General features: G+C 45.1%; 1 protein-coding gene across 1 annotated transcript in view; it reads left to right on the forward strand.

The window, feature by feature from the left end:
- Positions 1 to 19,918, forward strand: part of SETD2 (SET domain containing 2, histone lysine methyltransferase) — a 66,313-nt gene that overhangs the window by 11,240 nt on the left and 35,155 nt on the right. The window contains exons 2-6 of the mRNA XM_055710171.1: positions 4,402 to 4,417; positions 7,784 to 12,222; positions 14,390 to 14,521; positions 15,345 to 15,473; positions 18,998 to 19,121. Of these exons, the coding sequence (XP_055566146.1) occupies positions 4,402 to 4,417; positions 7,784 to 12,222; positions 14,390 to 14,521; positions 15,345 to 15,473; positions 18,998 to 19,121 (4,840 nt within the window). The remainder of the gene's footprint in view (positions 1 to 4,401; positions 4,418 to 7,783; positions 12,223 to 14,389; positions 14,522 to 15,344; positions 15,474 to 18,997; positions 19,122 to 19,918) is intronic.

A 19,918-nucleotide genomic window follows, 5' to 3' on the forward strand; every position in this document is an offset into this window, starting at 1 on the left:
GTTTGCTCAGCACCAGTGTTCTAGATGAAGGTGGTGGCTGCGTTAGGTGCTGGGGGATTCATGGGCAGCTATGGAAATCCATCTGCATCCCCATGCTGGCAGGGTGTTTCTGGCTAACCTGGCCTAAGCAAAACAGGCTGGAGGTTGGGATTTCCTCTGGTTGAGTGCTGAGGTTTTGCATTTTGTTTCCTTTGTTCAGAAAAAAAGGTAATTACTGAGGCAGGTAGACTTTCAGATGGACCTATGCTAATGCCTGCACAAAAGTTCATCATCAGCTTAAACCAAGGTGAGCCGAGGGGAGCCTTTTTAGTGGGGCTTTTTAGGCTTGCAGCATTGTTAGTCTTGCAGGTGTTTAGATAAGAAGAGCTTTAGGCTTCCAGATTTTTCTCTCTTTAAGAAGAAGAAAATGAAAAAAAAGAAGAAGAAAAAGGGGACATATGGGAGACTTTTCAAGTTTTGTTTTAATATAGACCAGCATTTGTCATTTAGACTTTAGAAGCCTGAAGGCATGTTTTTGTTGTTTGCATTTTTAGCATAAACAAAGCCTGCATATAGTTCAGATTATGGAGTGGATTACATTTTAAAAATGAGAGAGGTCTCATTCATGTCAAGCTGTTGAAGCAGCTAAGAAATGCTGGAACTGCTGAACCTCAGTATTAAAATACAACCTTATTTTTTATTGACATGCCCATGACAAACCTGGGATGTTTCCATGAGTAGGAACACTGATAAATTTTAAATATAAAGAATTTTGGGAGAAACATGGGTCTGTAGCCTTAAAAAAAGTCTTTCCTGCAAATACAAACTCCATACTATGTTGGGATTTGGGATTTACTTGCTGCCATAATTGCTCGTGGGTGCTCCTGGGTGCCGTCATGCATTTGTGAGGCATGTGCAAGCACAGCTTGAACTCACCTGACTGATATTTGTCATTAGTTGATCAGATCTAACGGGCAGACGAGCAAAATTGTTCTTTAAATTTTATTTTTGGGGCAGACCGATTTATCTTTTTTTAAAATACTAATACATAGGGCTGCTGTAGACAAATAAAAGATGGTACAGTTCCCAGTTCTTTTGTTTATTTTTAATTTATTAACCACTTGTTTGTAGAGGTCTTCAGTTTTACTCTGAGTTTTTATTCTGGGTTTTAACAAAACTTTTCTCTTGATGCTTACAGAAATGAGCCACTAAGTGCATGAATTCAGTGCTAATTTTAATAACAGTCTTCCTTTTATGTACCTGCAGATAGCAAGGTGCAGCGGGAGGGGAAACAAGTGGGATTACTCTAAACCTCTGGGGCTGGAAACCTGCTGGAGAACCTAGAGTTGTGGGTTTGGATGGATCCCCAGCTCGCGTACGCTCTTGTTGTGCCGGGTCTCCTGCGTGCCAACTCCTTCCTCAGGCTTGTAACGTGGGGATTTTGTGTAACTTCATACCCAGTGTGGGCGGAATTTGGCAAAAAGTTTTTGAGCAAACAGCAACACGTTTGCTAATTTTGGAAATCTATTTATATATTTTTTTTTTATCTGGGGCAAAGGAAGATGCTGTAAATGGAAATGGGATCCATAACCCAAGCCAACTACCTCTTTTATTAACCTGGGTGAGGGCACCTGTAGCAAGGTGGGATGAGTGTCTGCTGCTGCTGGAGGGGTAATTCAGGAGGGAAAAGCACTTGGGCATAAGTGGCTGAAATTCCGCTGCAGAGAAGGAATACTGCTGTTCCTTCTCTGAGAAGAATTACTTCTCTGTTCAGCAGAAATAAAATTGTTCATATAGGCATCTAGGACTATACAAGATACATTACTGTCTTATCTGCTTCATTCTTACGTGTTTTATTTTAAACAGACACTTTAATTTATGCACCATCTTATATTTTGTTCCTTCTTAACTGTGTTCTATCTTGTAATATTTTCGTTTCTTACTTGATGCCCTTTAAGCTGCTCAAATTTTAGCAATTTCCCCCTCTAATGACAGACAAGTCTCACTACTGAGGGGCTTTAGAGCAGCAAGATCATCCATTTCCTCACCTTCTCCTACAAGATTTTCTCTGGGTTTTGAAGGGCTTCCACTATCTTTTTCCCCGCCCCCTATCAGTGTATTGCAATTTTCTTGCATGCTTTGACCCCCCATGCAGAAGCTGGTGCTGTGCATTTGTGGTGCAGCTGTTTTGAGGTGGCAAATGCTGAGGCTGCTTTACCAACCTGGCATCTTGTCTGGGACATCTGCTGCTGTGGCAGCAAGCTTTGGGCAGGATGCGAGCTTAGGGCTGGCCTGGATCGTGCCGTGATTCCTGCTGTTTTGTAGGCCTGTCCTCTTGGAAAAGAAAGTTTTAGTCTTAGCTTTCAGTTTTTGGAGACCTCTGCTTTGTGTACTTGCCAGCATTTTAGTTTAATACCGGTTTTATGCCGTGTTTTAACAACAGGAGCAAAAACGGATTGTTAAGAGGAATTAGTTACTTCCTTTACTCTTACAACAGGTTATTGATTGTACAAACTAAACTTTGTTACCTGTGTCCCAATATCTGGCTACTTAAACCTGTGTTCTTATGTATGAAGAGACAGTTACTTCTTTTTAGTTTAGGACCTGTTGGTGGTTGTTCTGTGCTGCATCACAACACGTCTGGTTATGGATGTCTTGAAAATCTTCATAGAATCATTTAGGTTGGAAAAGACCCTTAAGGACTCCTTAAGGAATCCAGTGTTTGTGTCGGGTCTTGTTGGGTGTTGGCTACACTAGAGCTCAGTGCTGTTCTCACACCTTGTAAATGCTTAGGTTTAACACTCAAAATATGTGACTGTCAAGAGGGACAGTTTCCTAGAAATCTAAAACTCCACTCGCTGTGATCCTAAAAATGAAACCTCCTTTTAGGCCCTAATTTGTGTCAGTGCTGTTCTCAGAGGGCTTCTGACCTCCTCTGCATCAGCAGTATTTTGAATTCATGGCTTGGGTAACCCCATTAAATCACATATGCTCCCTTGTAATCTCCACAGCTTGCTTAAACTCATGGCTCATGTTTCCTCAATGGAAACAAACCCTATTCTTGCTGCTGTAAGAATAATTTATAGCCTATTAATAAGCTTTATCAATTGGTTGTGAGCCTTCGTAGAGGCAGGACTATGTTACTGCTGGTGATAGGTCTTTCTAGCAGGTTGCTCCTGATTCTCTGTTGATGATGGTTTAAATGGGGAGATAGGTGGTTACTGGCATGCCGTCTCTGTGTTGGTCCCTGCCTGGGTTACACAGAAACCGAGAGTTTTGGCTTTCTTTTCCAGAAACTGATACTTCTCATTAGCTGATGCTTGAAGTGAAATCTGTGAGCCTTTTCTGCAAGAAAACTTTCCCCGTGTTACCACGACAGCACCGAATTATGGCTCAAAACCTGATAAAATATAGCAAAAGTCCAGCTGAAAACTCCCCCTGTATCTATAAGGTAGATGGAGAAAAGGCTGTCTGCCTGCAAACATAAAGGTTAGGTGAGTGGAGAGCGTTTTGGGACTTCTGGTAGAGGAAGTAACAGATAAAGACAGATGAACTGTAACCACTGAAACTTTTACATCTGCTGCTGTAGTTTTCTTTTGGGGCCTGAGAAACTCACTGAATCTGTCCCATGTGTTGAGCAAAGCAAGGAGGGGGTAGTCGTGTTCTTTCATCTTCCTTGTAGGAGAAACTACTTTACTTAGGGTATGAAAGTGAAGAACTTAGGGAAGCAAAACAAAGTTGGGCTTTCCCGTTTCCTCAGCATTGGCAGGTTTGGCTGGGATCAAAGTAGCGCTCAAATTAATTCATTGTTGGGCAGCTAGCTGCCAAAGTACTGATGAATTAAGTCTAAGCATTGTGGCAAATAGCCAGAGCTGCAGGTCGATAGCAAATCATACAGCAGTAAGGCATTCGTAAATATCATTAATTTCTGTTGATGAGAGCAGCAGGTACTTTTCACTGTTTCTGGGCTGCTAAGGAAAATACCAAAATTGATAGAAACCCAAGTTCAGCTTCCTGTGTCTCATTTTTGAGGCCTTTTTTTATCTGCGTTACCTCTGCAGTGCCTGTTGGAATAAGGGTCTTGCTGGTTTGCAGACCTTGGAAGACAACACCGAGCCAGCAGTTTGCTCAGAAAAGGTTTGCTCTGTTAAAAGTCCACGCAGAATTTTCAGTATTGAAATTCTTGAGCTTCAAAATCATGCCGTCCTCCCCTTCAGGGGGTTGGCGTGTCTGCTCGACTGTTGGGTGCCATTGGTAGGGTCATCTCTTACAGCAGGATTATTTGTGGGGTGGTGGTGACCCTCATTCTGTGTCCCCGGGCCCACCCCCTTGCGGTGCCAGACTTAGGACATTACGTGTGTTGTTTCTGCCTGATGTTTATGCCGCCTTTATGTTTTCTTTTGCATGTTTTCTCGGCAATAGAGAAGAAGAAAATGAGGTGAGTAAAACTGATTCCTTTCTTGCTGTAGCTCCTGAGACATGCGTTAGCCCAACATATTTGACCTATAGATTTCTCAAGTCGAGAACGACTGAGGGCCCGGACAAAGCAAAGTGATGTTTTTCTGCGGTGCCTCTAGTTCAGTGATTAAATCCAGAAGGGAAACACCTTCAGATTCACGTCTGCCATCTACACACAGTGATGCGATAGCAGAGTGTGAGGGTGCCCTTGAGTCACTTGGTGTAGGTAGATGCTGCTTTCTGCACCATGAGAGGATGATTATTTAAGGACTTAATCTGTAAAATAAATCAGTTTTGCTCTGTGTGACTCAATGAATTTAAGGGGAAAGGAGAAAAATTGGAGGAACTGGAAGAGTTTGTAATATCCTGGCATAGGGCTGACTGCTGCTAATAATTTTTGATGCTGTAGGATCATACCTGCTCTCTTTCTGCTGGTGAGCACGCTGTGTGTCCTGCCTTTGTTCCCAGTCAACTGAGAGCTGCAGGAACACTGCTGCTTCAGTAATCGTGTACCTCTGCTGAATATGCAGAGTGAACTTGTATCGCCACCTTCTTTCTGCAAAATACCCACAGCAACGTTTTGGAGAATGTTCCCTTTCTGTAAAACATTAAAGGAAGGAGAACTCCTCTTCTACTAGAAAGCTTTTGCTGGTAATTGCTACCTATTAAATTTCAAAAGCTACCTGTAGAGTATGGTTAAAATTCTGTAAGTCATGTTTTGTTAAACTTGGTGTTATTTAAAAAAAAAAAATCCCTGGAAGCGTGAGCACATGAGGGTGAAACATTTGTCCTGAAATGCATCATCTTTGCTGAATAGACTATGAAGAGGGGAGGAATAGAAGCTTAGCAGCTCCTTTTTTGCCTTCAGGTCTTGTGTTTTGTGTAAAGGTGGATGTATCCAAACACCATTATTCACATGTGAGCTCGGATTTCAGATTTGTTGCGCTTGAAGTTAGAAAGGTTTTGATAGAAACATTGGCATATTTCCGTAACTGTGAATTTTGCACATAAAATAATTTCACAGAAGTTCTATCAAGAAAAAAAAACTCTTAAACGATGATTGCGCTGTATTTACTATATTTTAAAATACATGTTTTGGTTTTTTATATATATATAATTGGTATAATAGATGAGTCCAGTGTCTGATAAGAATTTGGAATCATGTTTGTGGAGACTCCTTCTGTGAGACATCAGGGTATGGTTGAAGATTGGGACCTGCTTTCTTACTCTTCTGTTCTCCCAAGGCACATAGACAGGTTGGGGTAAAAAGGTGTGAATTTCTGGTCATGTAGGGATAATAATTGACCCAGCAAATGCTCAAAATTATGTTCCCTTGCTCTTTGGAAGGCCAAGCCTAGCGTCCTATGGGAGGGTGGTCTCAGCATTCAGACACTCAGAAACTCCTACCATATGGGCTGGATGCTTGATATTGTCCTTTATTCTTCCATAAATTAGTTTATGTACACTTGTGTTTTAGTGTATGGATAACTTCTGGTGTGCGGATTCTTTTGAAAACAGGGACAGTATTTTCAGCATGGCTTTCTGGAGATGGTTGTGTGACAGTCGTGGAGACAGGAGTGTGTTTCAGAGCTGGGCAAGTGTGTGAACATGCACTTTCTCCCAGGGTCACTGTTTGGGTGGCCTTTTAGCCATGGCACTCATTTAAAAGCATTCATGAAATGGCACCCGTATAAATAACACCCATTTAAGAAGCGTGCTTTTATTTTTTGTACCAGTTTTTCCAGCATGCAGCTAATCATCTGGTGAAGATCAAATGTGTGCATGGGACTGGGCTGGGTAGCAGAGACTAGTCATGTAGAAACCATGACATGGTTTTCACAATTAAAATAAGCCCCTATGTGTTTCATCAAAAATGAGGATATTTTTGCATATATGATGTTCAAGGGTGCAAATAGAATGGGGTGGGGTTTCCATTCCACCAATGTCTTATTTAATAATTTACTATGGTGCCTTTAGCCTGAGCAACTATGCATTGTTTTATAAAAGTTAAAGGGTAACAAAGTACGTAATAATTCACAGTGGGTTGCAGGAAACCACTGCTGCTGCCAAAGATGCGTTCATGCAATAATTATGGGAGTAAAACCCAGCTCTACAGTTTTTATACTGCTACAACTGCTTCCATTGGAGACGTGCTTCTCACACAAAAAGTAATTACCCTAATGCAATTTGGATTTACGGGGATAAAGATTATTGGCAAGAACACCCTTTTACCACGGTGCCACAATATTTATCTTTAGGGATTGCACTCCTGTGACACAGCTTTTGCGCAGATGATCCCTAAGCTTTAAAATAGTTGGAGAAATGCTAAGATGGGTAAATGTACAGTGCTTTATGCTCTGAAAATTCCTAATCTTGGGCTTGGACAGGTAGATCCTATAAGGTAAGAGGCTCCTGTGTTGAAGGAGCTTTGTTACTGTAGACTTGCCCCACTTCTGAAGTCAGGGTTCAGTTGCAAGCACTGTCACAGCAGCTTTCTTGGAGATCCTGAGCTCCTAACGTCCTAGAGAATATGATTTTTAGCTCATTAGCGTTGGAAATGAACGGACTTGCTGTAGCACAGTCTGCACTGCAAGGTGGCGAGTGAGGTCCTGGGCAGGAGACAGCACATAGCTTCTGGGTGAGATGCACACGGAGCGTATTACAGCCAGTTGGCCTGGAGGTGACAGAGTCATCACGCACCACTGGACCCTGATGGGAATTCTTGGAGGTTGTTATATTAATACTGATCTGTACCTGAGCCTGGAAAGTTACTAGGAATTACTAATGACTGAGATAGGCTGTCAGTGGGGCGTGGGAAAGGACGGGGCTTAAAATTGCCACACTAATTCTTGATAGTCTTGAGTTATGCTGAAACCAAATGCATCCAGGTGCGGTCTCCTGGGATGTGAAAAAAAGAGCACTTAAAGATTAAAAAGGCAGGATATTTTGCAGCCTGGGACCACAGAAACAGCACAAATAAAGCGGTACTATATCTTTAATTAACTTTAAATGTTGCACTCTATCTCTTTTTGTAATAAACCAAGAATTAAATGAAAAAAGAAGTTTCAGTTTGGTCATTAATAAGTCAGTTAAAAAGCCTCAGCTCAAACCCTGAAGGAGGTTTTGCTCCAAACTGAAAATGACTGGATAATTGATTTTGTTCAAGAGAGCCAGGCACAGAAGGCAGAGTGACTGTGCTATCCCAGACTCCAGCCCAGGGTATCAATTTCTATTTTATTATCATGAAAAATTCACCAGGTAAAAGAAAATTGTTCTGTGTGCCTGTAGAACAGAGTTCAAAATTCCCCCAAACCAATTCCTCTAACTGCATCTTCTTCTTTCGCAGGGCAAGCCTGAAACCGTGCAGAAAGCTGGCTTTATCAAAGGCCCAGTGTTCAAAGGCGTTGCTTCGAGTCGCTTTTTGCCCAAAGGCACCAAAGCAAAGGTTAATCTTGAGGAGCAAGGAAGACAAAAGGTGTCTTTCAGCTTTAGTTTAACCAAGAAAACCTTACCGAATAGATTTCTGACTGGTCTTGGAAACGAGAAACAAAATGAAACTCAGAACTCCCCAGCAGTACCCCTTCAGACTGACTTTAACCCCAAAAGTAAAATGGACCTGGGGGATGCTGCTGGTTCAGCTGAGGAGTCTTCACCTCCAAAACCGAAGGTAGAATTAGGGAAGATCCATTTTAAAAAACATTTACTCAATGTCACAGCGAAACCGCCACCAGCTACAGCAGCAACGCTACCGCCACCGCTGCCAGCAGTGGCACCAGTAACAGAACTGGTGGCACTGGCTGTGGACTTCCCCTCAACGCCACCACCTCCCCCACCTCCTCCTCTGCCGACAGCATCGATGCTGCTGGCGACACCAGTTCCTGCAGCAGCAGCCTTGCCACAGCTGCCGGTAACACTGATGTCGACGCTGTTGCTCTCGCCGCCTGTGGAAGCTGAAGTCCCCGCTTTGAAGGAGCCATGCCATGTGGCACCTAAGGAGGCTTTGGAGCCGGTCGTTAAGCAGGATGCGGTATCGCGCGGTTCGGAAGAACGTGTAACTCAAAACACACTCGAGCAGACGGAAATAACTCCGCAGAAGGAAGATTCCCATATTGGGAAGGAGGATGAGGTTTCCGACAGCTCAAAGGGTGCTCCCCTCTGCTCCCGGAGGCAGGGATCAAAGAGAAAGTTCTCCCAGTCCGACGGCACGCTGCTGGGTTCTGAGTCTGATGAAGATTCGGTGAGGACCTCCTCCAGCCAGCGGTCACACGAGCTGAAGATATCCAGTACGGAAAAGGAGAGAGATCCTAGACGAAGCTCCACATCCCTCAGAGGTGATGACCTGGGGAAGTCCTCCTCACGCTCCAGGTCTGACAGGGATGAGAAGTACTCGAGCTATTCAAAATCAGAAAGAGATTCGCGGTATGTGTCCTCCCGCTCTCGATCTGATAGAGAGAGAAGGCGAAGCCGGTCTCATTCCCGTTCCCGATCTGATCGGGGCTCCCGAACCAGCTCTTCCTACTCGAGGTCGGAGCGCTCGCATTACTACGAATCTGACCGCAGATACCATCGGAGCTCCCCGTACAGGGAGAGGTCGAGATATTCCCATTCGTATGCAGACAGCAGGGCGCGAGAGAGCTCGGACTCAGAAGACGAGTACCGGAGGACACATTCCAGATCCAGTGACTCGAGGCGTACGTCGTCCCACTCCTCCTCCTCCTACAGAGACTCGAGGACTTCTTACTCTAAGTCGGACAGGGACAGCAAAGTAGAGTCGTCTCATGCCGATGTGGAGAGGAGAGGAAGGTCATCTTTGAAAGCAGATAGAGATTCAAAAAGGACTTCAGAAAATGAAGTAACCAAAAGGTGCTCTCCCCTTGATGAGCTAGGTTATCGAAAGGGGACATCCCATTCTAAGCCCGAGAGTAATGTGAATTCCTCCCGTTATAAGTCCACCCCTTCAAAGACCCCCACACCAAAGCCTGATAAATTTAATAAGAGTTCTTTCTGTTGTACAGAATCGATCGAAGAAATAAAACAGCAGTCTAATTCTCTAGATTTAGAGACCTCTTGTCTAAAAAGCAATGAGATTAGGGTGTCCATTGCGAAAAAATTTGAAAGGGAAAAGAGACTTTCTCCATTAAATCAGTTAAATGATTCGCCCACTTTTAAAAAGGCAGATGAATCGAAAGTGGGTTTTCCTAACTCGATGTCCGAGGAACTTACAGGAAATGAATGCCACGACAGTGTTAAGGAACAAGAAACTTTATTAAAGATAAAGCAAGATCAGTTAAGAACGTGTTTCCCCATGGAGTTGAGTGTAAATGGGTCCCCGGAGGGTAGGGCTGGTGCTTTGGCAGCTTCCAGTGCCTCCAAAACAGAGGATGTTGCTGCGTCTTCTGATGATAGCCTGTGTCGGTCAGAAGCGTTGCCTGTCGTGAAGACAAGTCCATCGTATCTGTTGCCATCCAATGGGTTTGAGACCGTGTATGTGTCTCAAGAGCAGGAGCCGGATGATTCTCAGGTCCAGTCCAGCGAGTGCAACAGTCTGTCTAGGGAAGTGGAGGCTCCGGCCCCGCAGCAGCAAGAGGAAGCCACCCCTTTACCTGTCATGAATGTAGATCATACTAAAACACTTCAGAAGCTGGATGATCAGGCAGCTCCATGCAACAAAACCAAAGAACCAGTTTTTTGCTACATTTCAGATGATGCCACCCCTGCTTTGTATCATTCAGAAGTTGAAATCGGAGTGGAACCGGCAGATGTAAAAGTTACGTCTGAGACTTTTCTGGACATGCAGGTAGAGCCGCAGACTGTTACGTGCGATTATGAGAGCACAGAGGATCACCACTCAAAGTCTGCCTGTGACGATGAGCACAGTCATTTTTCCCATAAAATTAGCCTGGCAGTGGAGAGCTCGAGCAGGGATTCCTCCCAAGATGACTGTTCCTCAAGGCTCAGGTCGGACCATCCCGTGCTGGAGGAAAGCGTCTCTTCCAAATGGGACGTGCCACCACCGGATGGACATTGTGAGCTGCTCCAGCATTCGGAAGCTGAAGAGGTGCTCGAGTTGGATACTCAGCACGTTGATCTTGGTTTGGCAAAAGGCAAGCTGTCATTCAAAGATGAACATTCGTACTATTCAGAAGTGCCGCTTGAGCACCGCAGCAGGGAGGTTGCGGAAGAAGGTGCCGTGTCCACCGAGGGAGCTGGGCTGGATGATTTGAGAGTTCGGTGTCCTGGCCTATTGGCCGAGAAGGACGAGGGAAACGAGCCCTTGGTGGCTTCAGCTTTTCCAGATGCCTTGTTTCCCTCTTGTGATGTCATCGTCACTGCAGAAGAAATGGAGACGGTGACTCAAGCCCCAATGTGTGACAGCAGTGGCAACGCTGCTGAATTTGTTCCCCTTGGCCATGACGATTACTCTGACATGGGGGAGAGTGACAGCGAGGGGGGCAGCGAAGACAGCGACACGGAAGACTCTGATGATGATGATGGCACGCCCCGGAAACGGCTGCAGTCCATTGTGGTAGTACCAAAGAACTCGACCATTGCCATGGAGGAGAGCAGCCCCGGCTCCTCATGGAGCAGCCAGGGCAACAGGCGCTTCTCTGACCACTGGGATGAGGAGCGACCCGAGCCCAGTAGACCGTACTACGAAGAGAGATCAGAGAACATGGCGAGTAAAAGTGGTCCACAAGTGGAGAGTCGATGTTCTCCTAGAGGGATGGAGAAGAGTACGGCAACTTCTACTGAGCTTAGCAGGAAGGAGATGGAGGAGCTGCGACCAGATCCATGCCAGGCTCAGAGCGATGGCGTTGACAGCACTAGTCAAGCAGACCTAACGGCAGACTCCCAGGGCAAACCCAGCGCGGAGGAGAGAATAATGTTGAAGGAGCTGATGGCTGTTGGTAGACCGATGGGCCGACAAGATGAGCAGCCATTCTGTTTGCCAGAGAGTTTTGAAAGCGCTGATAAATCCCGACACCAGATGAGCTCTTCCAAGCCAGACAGTAGGCAGGGAAAGGGTGGCCTTAACCAGTCTGGCCTTGGAGAGTTCTCCAGGCTGGATGGGTTTCATGCAGCAGAGGATCTGGGTGGTTTGGGCTGGGACTTTTCCCAGCCAGAGAAGCCCAGTAGCACCTACCAGCAGCCAGACAGCAGCTTTGGGGTCTACTCTGGCTACGTTTACCAGCCCGGCACGGGAGCCTACAGCGGCTCTCAGAGTTACTGGCAAGGCAACGGTTATTGGGATGCGAGGTCTGCTAGCAGGCCTTCTGCAGTTAATTACGAACGAATTCAAGGGCAAGTACCAGATTCTCTAACGGAGGATCATGAGGAATTTGAAGATGACCGTTGGGACGATGACTGCAAACCTCGTTTTCCCAGCCCCTCAAGTAAATGCCAGATGCCCGGGCAGAAGGAAAAAGGCTCAGTGCAGGCGCACGAGATCAGCAGCAATTCAACCAAGGAGTCGGTGCCTGGTGGGGAGAAGAAGGAGGAGGTGAAGATTTTGGAAAAAAATGATGCAAAAGACCGAGGTCCTCCAAAAAAAAGACGCCCAGAGTTGGAGAGCGACTCCGAGAGCGACGTGGACTCGAGGGAAAAGAAGAAGGTGAAACTGGAGGGGGAGCAAGTGGAGTCTGTGCCGCAGGACTCCTCCATGGTCGGTCGGTTGTGTATCATGGACGACTTCAGAGACCCCCAGCGCTGGAAGGAGTTTGCCAAGCAAGGAAAGATGCCCTGTTACTTTGACCTTATTGAGGAGAATGTGTACTTGACAGAAAGGTAACCGATATTTTTTTTTTTCTTGCCTATAGCAATTTTAGCTTTTAACATACATTTGATTCTGTGATAATTTTTTTCCTGGCCAAATTGGCATAATTTGGAGGGAGGAGGAGGGATGTCTCCTTCCCTATATCTGGCAAAACTGCTCCTAGAGGAGACGACACTGGGCAAGTGTTTTAATACCCCCTGGGTCTCTGCTCCTAAACAGAACCCCCCCGTTGGGCCCAGACAGGCCCTGGTGATGAGAAGAGGTGAAAGATGGGAGGATGGGGGGGAGGACAATTTATTTATACCCTCTTTTCAGTCATTCTGCAGCATCCCCTTTGTCCAGTGTTGATTCAGGTATCAGGCAAGACTTGTACGCGTGGGATTACTACATCAGCACCAAGGAAACATGTTATTCTTGTACCCGTGGTAGTTTGTAGGATAGTTAATTTTTTTCCAAGCTTTTTACTTTGTTTTCTGTTGTCCACCGTTCCTCTGAACTTGGTGCAGCTACTTTAGAGCCCAGAGCTGTATAGCAGCATCACCTCTGGGCTTGCCAGATCTTGTCTGTTTAGCATCCCCAAATGCCAGCTTGCCCCTTCTCTGAAGACACAGGGAATCCGTCTGGGTGTGGGAAAGGTTTTGGACAAACAATGTGTGTTTCCAAAGGCTTTGGTTACTTGCATGTAATTCTTTGTCATCTCAGATGAGTTATTTTAGAAATAACAGACTGTAATTTGAAATATCAGAGGGTAGCTGTTGGCTGCAGATTATCCTTGTCCCTTTTGCATGGTAACATTGAACAGGATATGATCTCTGGAAAATAAAAACATCTCTTTCTGAGCTTTAGGGATGATTAGTAAGTGTATTGCTTCAGGGCTCAACTACCTTCGTCCTTGCCAAAAAAATGCTTGCTCTGGCTTTAACACGTAGGTGAGAGCACCTTGCAAGCCTGTAACCAATTCTTACTCCTGGCGCAGACTGCGGTACGGCCTTCTGATGACTTATGCCTATTTTAAATCTTGCCATTTCCTTTAACTTTGTGATCCTTTTTCATCTCGTGGTTCCTCCAGGGTGGTTGAGTAACAGTGCTCCTGCCAGACCACTGGGTACCAAGTGCCAGTGCCGCTGGCACCCAGAGCACCCGGTACAGCACCAGCTTGGGGCAACTGTGTTGGGTTTGGTGTGTTGGGGTCTTAACACTCAAGGCTTTGCCACGTCTTTTCTTCACTAAAATGTTTGGGATTTTTTTCATGTATGTAAATATGTTTTAAAAGATATTCTTGATTCAGAGTCTGAATCAACCACTTATATGCAGATAAACCCTGCTATTTATTTCAATCCAAGGGTTTTTTTCTTACGCCTTTTTTTTTTGTCTTGCTGGGATCCACGCTCCATAGCATTTCCCTAATCATCTCATAGCAACTAAAAAATGCCCTACCTTTTCTGTAACTATGGTTTTGTTTTCTTTTCATTATCTTATTTACAGCAAAGCAGAAGCTTAAGTAGCTAAACCCTCCAATTTGCTTTATTAAAATAATGCTATTTTCAAAGGGTACGTGCATTCAACTAATGGTTTATATATTAATACAGGTTTTCTCCTGGCCTTTGGATCAGCAAAACCAAGTGGACTATTACAAAGTAGCTGAAGTTGAAAGGGATCTCTGGAGACTGTCTCCATTATATGTGATTACAGAATATAGTATTTCATGAGAGGCTAATCAAAGTTTATTCTTCTAGTTTAAACCTGAGAGCTTGTGCTGTGTGGTGAGAAATCCTTTGTCTAGAAAAATTAGGACTGATTTTTTTGGAAATTGTTTTCTTGTATGATGAAATGAAGGGTTTTTAAGCCTTTCTCTGGGTGTAGGTGTGAGTACATGCACGCATCTACATTGAAAGTAAAATTGGATTGTAGACATCAAGGAGAAGGGAAAAGTTAAATATCCTGGGATGTCTTTCTGAGAAATTGTCTTCTGTGATCAGAAAGTCATCACCTCCTGCTCAAAACACAGCAAGTATCCTTGGTGACCCCTGTACCTTCTTGTGGTTGTGCAAAGGTAATCATCCATATGTCCAGTTTCTAGAGAAGAAATTTCCTCCAATAACAGCTGATAAAGATTGAGGAGTAACTTCTCTACCCAGATGCTGTCTAATCTGTATTTCAATGACTTATCCTCAATAGGAAGAAGAATAAATCTCACCGGGATATTAAGCGAATGTTGTGCGAATGCCCTCCTCTCTCCAAAGAAGAGCGAGCTCAGGGGGAGGTTGCTTGTGGAGAAGACTGTCTCAATCGCCTGCTCATGATAGAGTGGTAAGTAGTGTTTCATGTATTGCCAGAATTGGGCAGTGTTCTCTGTGAGGTAACTTGGGAGTCCCTAAAATAATCTAGACTTTCCTGTGCGGTGGCAATGAGCTGTCTGTGTGCTCTCATTTTCATTGGCTGGTGTGGAGTGATCTTCAGAGCCTACACACCAGCACTGAAATCTGACCTTCGGTGATCTGCAGAAGGCTAGACCTTAAACCCCACTAGAAATGGGTGTTTGACCTCCCATTAAAAGGTGCTACAAATGCCTGGAGTCTTCTGCTTCTCAGCCTTAACTCTAGTCCATCATAAGCATTGTTGGAGGGTGTCAGAAATGCAAATACAGCTTTACTTCAGATCATTATTTCCTCCCAGTGTGTGTGAGTGGAAGGGAGGGGACAGGGTGCTTAGTGGGATTCACGCCCTGGCACAAGGATTGTCACCACATGGGGTGGGAGGAGAGGAATCATCTGGCAGAAGCCTTGCCCTTTGGTTTTTATTTCATAGCCTAGGCAGTAGACATAGGGGAAGGGGGTATCTTGGGGGAAGAACCCCTCAAATGTGGGGAGAACAGGCCAGTTCATCGCATTTTGATGATCTGACATAGACGTGCAGCAGCATTACATTCCACATGTTTTTATCTTCCTTCCATAAATAAACTGTCTGCATTTGCATGTTGACAGTCAGATGGTTGTGTTTTTTATAGCAAAACACATTTGAAGGTTTTACACTGAATTTATTATGGTTACTTGGTATCTATTTCCCATCTGAGCCGTTTTTGTTATTGCTGTTGTCCTGCTGGGAATTGATTTGTTCCATTTCCTTCCTTTAGTTCTTCCAGGTGCCCAAACGGTGACTACTGCTCCAACAGGCGCTTCCAGAAGAAACAGCATGCAGATGTTGAAGTGATCCTCACCGAGAAGAAAGGCTGGGGGCTGAGAGCTGCCAAAGATCTGCCATCGTAAGCCTTTGCTCTTCGAATGACATCCTCATGCTATTTTACTCCCTTGTGAAGGGAAAATATGATGCTTGCGTTTGCTTAGTTTCCCTGGCAGTAGATTTGCCGAGGTTCTACCAGCTTTAGATACTGTCCTTGTCCTCTGTCAGGTGTCCCTCTTGGTTACTGGCACCTGTGTATCCACTAACTGTGTGTTAGATCTCCCACTCTGGTTTTGCTCCCTTGTTGTTAGGGTTTCCAACAGACTTGCCATGGCTTCATCTTGTGTTTAATCTGTCTTCCCTTCTTTCTTGTCCCTGTTAAGTGGTGTCAGAGGAGCACACACTCTGGTTGTGTCTCTTCTTCTCTTCCCACCTCTGCAAGACTGACCCTCTTCTTGAACTCTCCTCTGCTTAGGACTACATGAAGATCCCGTGGGGATCCTTCCATGTTAGTCTGTTAGAAGTGGAGCCATTAGCTAGTAAGTGCTGGTTTAACACCAGCCATGCTTACATATACAAGTCTGCATTTTACTCGTCTGTTTCGCCCAAGCCAGATTATATTTGCCTGTTGTGCCTGTATCAGTGCCTTTACCTGGTGTTGGGCACAAAGAAGCTGATGGGACTTGAATGCAAGGGCTGCATGGTGCTTCAGTCCCCTCCTAGGTTGGCAGCAGGATGGATGCTGATAATTTTGGAATTATGGTCTGGTTTGGAAACAGTTGCACTCAAAAAGTGAGTGTGACTGGGAAGAATAGTGCTGGGTACATTTTGCTCTACAGGTGTGTGTGCAAGGAGTAGGTCTGAGATGGGAATGCCCTCTCACTAGGCAGGGTGAGTTGCCTTCTGCCTTGCCGAGCCGGTGCTTTCTTATACTCCCAGTAGTAAAAAAGAGCTTTAAGTGAGGCCACAAGAGAAGAGAGAGGAGTGAGGACATTCAAAGAGCTGCTGGGGCCTGATGCACAAGGTGCAGCAGGAAGAACAAGAAACAGGAGACAAAAATGGGGTTTGCTGGGAGAAGGGAGGAAGGCGGGAGGTGTCTCCAAGTGAGAGGGCTGCGGCGAGCTGCTATGCTGCTATGGCTAGTAAGACTTGGGGTGGATTTCTCTCCCCCAGGTTGAGTCCTCACCATTTGTATGCAGGTTATGTGGGTGTGGGTGTCTGTCAGCTCCATGCAGGGTGCGCAGGAGTTGGTTGTGCTGCTCTGCAGATGAACAGCAGACTTTGTAGAAGAAATGGCTGGAGTGTCCTGCTGTGGGGAAGCAGTTTCACCAGGCTCTGATTTCCGTCTCAAAAGGCTGTGGGATGGGCATGGTGAGTCAGTTTGGCCTCAAGTACACCAGAGACCAAACTTCAAGACAACCTACCTAGAACTTAACTGTGCAAAGATTTTCTGTAACTCGATATTTTAGTGAGTTTCCGTGGAAACTTGATTTTTAATATTTTTTTATTGCTTCTGTTGAAGGTGGAGTTCTGAGGAATCCAGCCATGTTTGTGACACTTAAGAAAGCTGTAGCTCTTATGGCAGGGTTTTTTACTGCTATATCGACTATATGAGACTAATTCACAGGAAGGTACAGGGAAGAGTTTTGATTGCTTTAGAGGGTTATGCCAAGTTATCTAAAATGCAGTGAAAACAATTCTGTGGCTTCAACCCAGTATGTTTAATTGAGAGCAACTTCACACTGTGCTTATGTAAAAGATAACAGCGTTAAGCAATTGTTAAAATGAGTGACGAGCACTCTCCATCACTGTTCTGTTGCACAGCAGCTGTATCAAAGAAGAGAGTGAGCGTTGTAGCATTTTCTGGCTCCTGATATTCCAGATTTGCCAGATAACCTGGCGAGTCCCTGGTGCTGCTGGACCTAATAACCTTTACAAAAGCAGAGTCCTGTTGTTTTTGGAATAACACATGCACCGGGGAATGGTAGTGATAGGGACTGAAGCAGTGGTGCTGTCCTGTATGGAAGTATCACGTCCACTTTTATTTGAAGTTTTAGGAATTTCTTTTGAAGAGAAGGTCTGGAGGTTGTGGTAAAGATGTGGCTGATAGCGAATAGCTCACCATAGCCAGCATTGTGTCTGCTAGGTGGGCTAGGGTCAGGAACGTTGAGAAAGATGGGAAGGAGATAACTGTGTGAAGACCATCTTGGTTAAGAGGGTAAATAAATCAACAAGAGCAGCAAAAGTATCTACTGCAGTTGGCCTGTGTGTGTGTCAAGGGATTTGGATATGGTTCCTCAACATGTGATACAGTGACTTAAGTCAGGCTGGCTGGAACATTGCTTTTATTTCTGCATGTGCAGTTCCGAGAAACAGTTGTTTGGAGAGAGATTTGCAGACTGGCAGAACTTTACTGCACTGCTAAAGCTTGTCTTGGGAGAAGACAACCTCACCTTGGTACCCATCCCATCAGAAGACAGTCTGTGGATGGTCACAAATCCAGTGAAGGCTGGAGAGGTGGTACACCCAGAAGGAGATCTGTCCCACCTGATGTGGGTTTGTTCAGAGATATCCTGCCACTGCACCCCTGTTCTCAGGCTTGGAGTTTTGCAGTTGGGAACTTGAGGGGAGCTAACCCAACTCAGCAGCAGGTCATCAGAAGACCGTTGCTGACACCTTCATGTGGGTATCTGCTAAACACAGGCTGGGGAGGCATGTAGGAGAAAGGTACGGCTGAGTTATTAGCTGAAGGAGCAGATTAGTCTACCAGAACCTTTTCTGGGTGGACGTGGAGATGGGGGAAGATGGACATAATTTATACGTGTGGGCTGGAAGGCCACCACAATACTGTGGGAGGGGTTGGGATTAATGATGGCAAGGAAATGGCATGAGTGATACCTGCCCAGGACTCTGAATGCTTAGTCCAGGTCGAGCTGGGCAGGAGCTTTTGCCTTCCTGGTGCTCTCCTGGTTAAGCACAAGGGAAGGGTTGAAGGGTTCAGGGTGATACTAAGCAACAGAAAATGTAGGACAGGTATCAAGAAAGCGGTATCACAAGGCATCTTAGTAGACTGGAGAGTTTAAAGCCCAGCTGCACTGCAGAATGCAGTCTGTGAGGTTTGTGTCTGAGCGTACGGGTAACTAGTTGTTCGCTTCCATCTCTGCTTTTAAATTCACCTTTCCTACAGTTAAAAAGCATAGTTTACTGACCCCTCACTTCACCCACCAGACCAGCAAGGGGCAGACAGGCTTTCCATTTCAGTTGAGGAAAACCATCTGCCAGCACCTTCTCTTAATACTCCTTATTTTCCTCTTTACATTGCCCAGAAGGTCTTGTTTTATGGAATAAACCTTGCTCAAAGGGGAGCTTTATTCTTGTGTCTGGGCTTTTTGCTGTACTATACCTACCCATATGATAGCATAAAAAAAGAAATTAATCACAATTGCCTGAGATTAAGGCATATAATAGTCATAGCTACACCACCAGGATGACCAGACTGCAAACTGTACTCAGAGAGCCCTTCTCAGCAGCAGTCATTTTCTGTTCCTTAGTGTTGCTTGCTTGCAGCTAAGCAGAGTGATGCTGTTTTCCTCTTGGGCTTTGCAGCAACACTTTTGTCTTGGAGTACTGTGGAGAAGTGCTGGATCACAAAGAGTTCAAGGCTCGTGTGAAGGAATATGCCCGGAACAAGAACATTCACTATTATTTCATGGCCCTGAAGAATGATGAGGTGAGCAGTGTGATTGCTGTGCTTGGCTTTGGGGAGCCTGACTGGGCTTAGCCCTTGGTTACGTACCGCACCGACTCCCTGTGAACCCACTAAGCAATGTCCTGAATCTATTAAAGATGTTTTCGTAAGGAAAGGAAACTTTGACTGGCTTTGTGTTGTTGTGCTTTACTTTTTTTTTGTTTTAACCCATTGCTCAGTTTCAACCTGGTCTAACAGAAGTCTGGTAGCTTAACTGTATCCCAGTGTCCTTGGAGAGGAGAAACTGTCCTCCCAAGAGAAAGGATGGAGAATGGCCCATATCTTCCATGTGAGCAAACTTCTGTGGGAGAAAAAACGTGTCTGTGACCCAGCTTGGGGAGGTGCTTCGAGCCAAACTCAGCCTTCTTGGATGCCCAAGTAAACTAATCTAGGAGACATGCCAAGAAACCGTGTTTCCTTTCTTCCCTTGCTCACAGAGCTGTGTTAAATTGGGACACTTTTAGCTGGTAGAGTCCCTATGTGCAGGATTGCTGTCACTGAAATATTTATATACCAGATGTTCTTAATTATTTATCTTTGCTTCAACTCTATGGGATTGTAGAGCTGCGACACACAGTGTGCAGCCTTGCTTACCTTGGGTGATGGGCCCCCTCTTGGTGAGAACAAAGTGTATAAATAGAAATTTAATTTTATTTTCTGCTTGTCACTTCTGTCAAGACTTTTTCAGTCTGGGTAGCTTTACAGTAAATGAGCTAAAAATACTCTGAATGCTTTTTTCCCTCTTCCCCCCCCGCCCCCAAAGTAAGCAATTTTTGTAG

The sequence above is a fragment of the Falco cherrug genome, chromosome 4 (assembly GCF_023634085.1).
Source record: "Falco cherrug isolate bFalChe1 chromosome 4, bFalChe1.pri, whole genome shotgun sequence".
NCBI lineage: Eukaryota > Metazoa > Chordata > Aves > Falconiformes > Falconidae > Falco > Falco cherrug.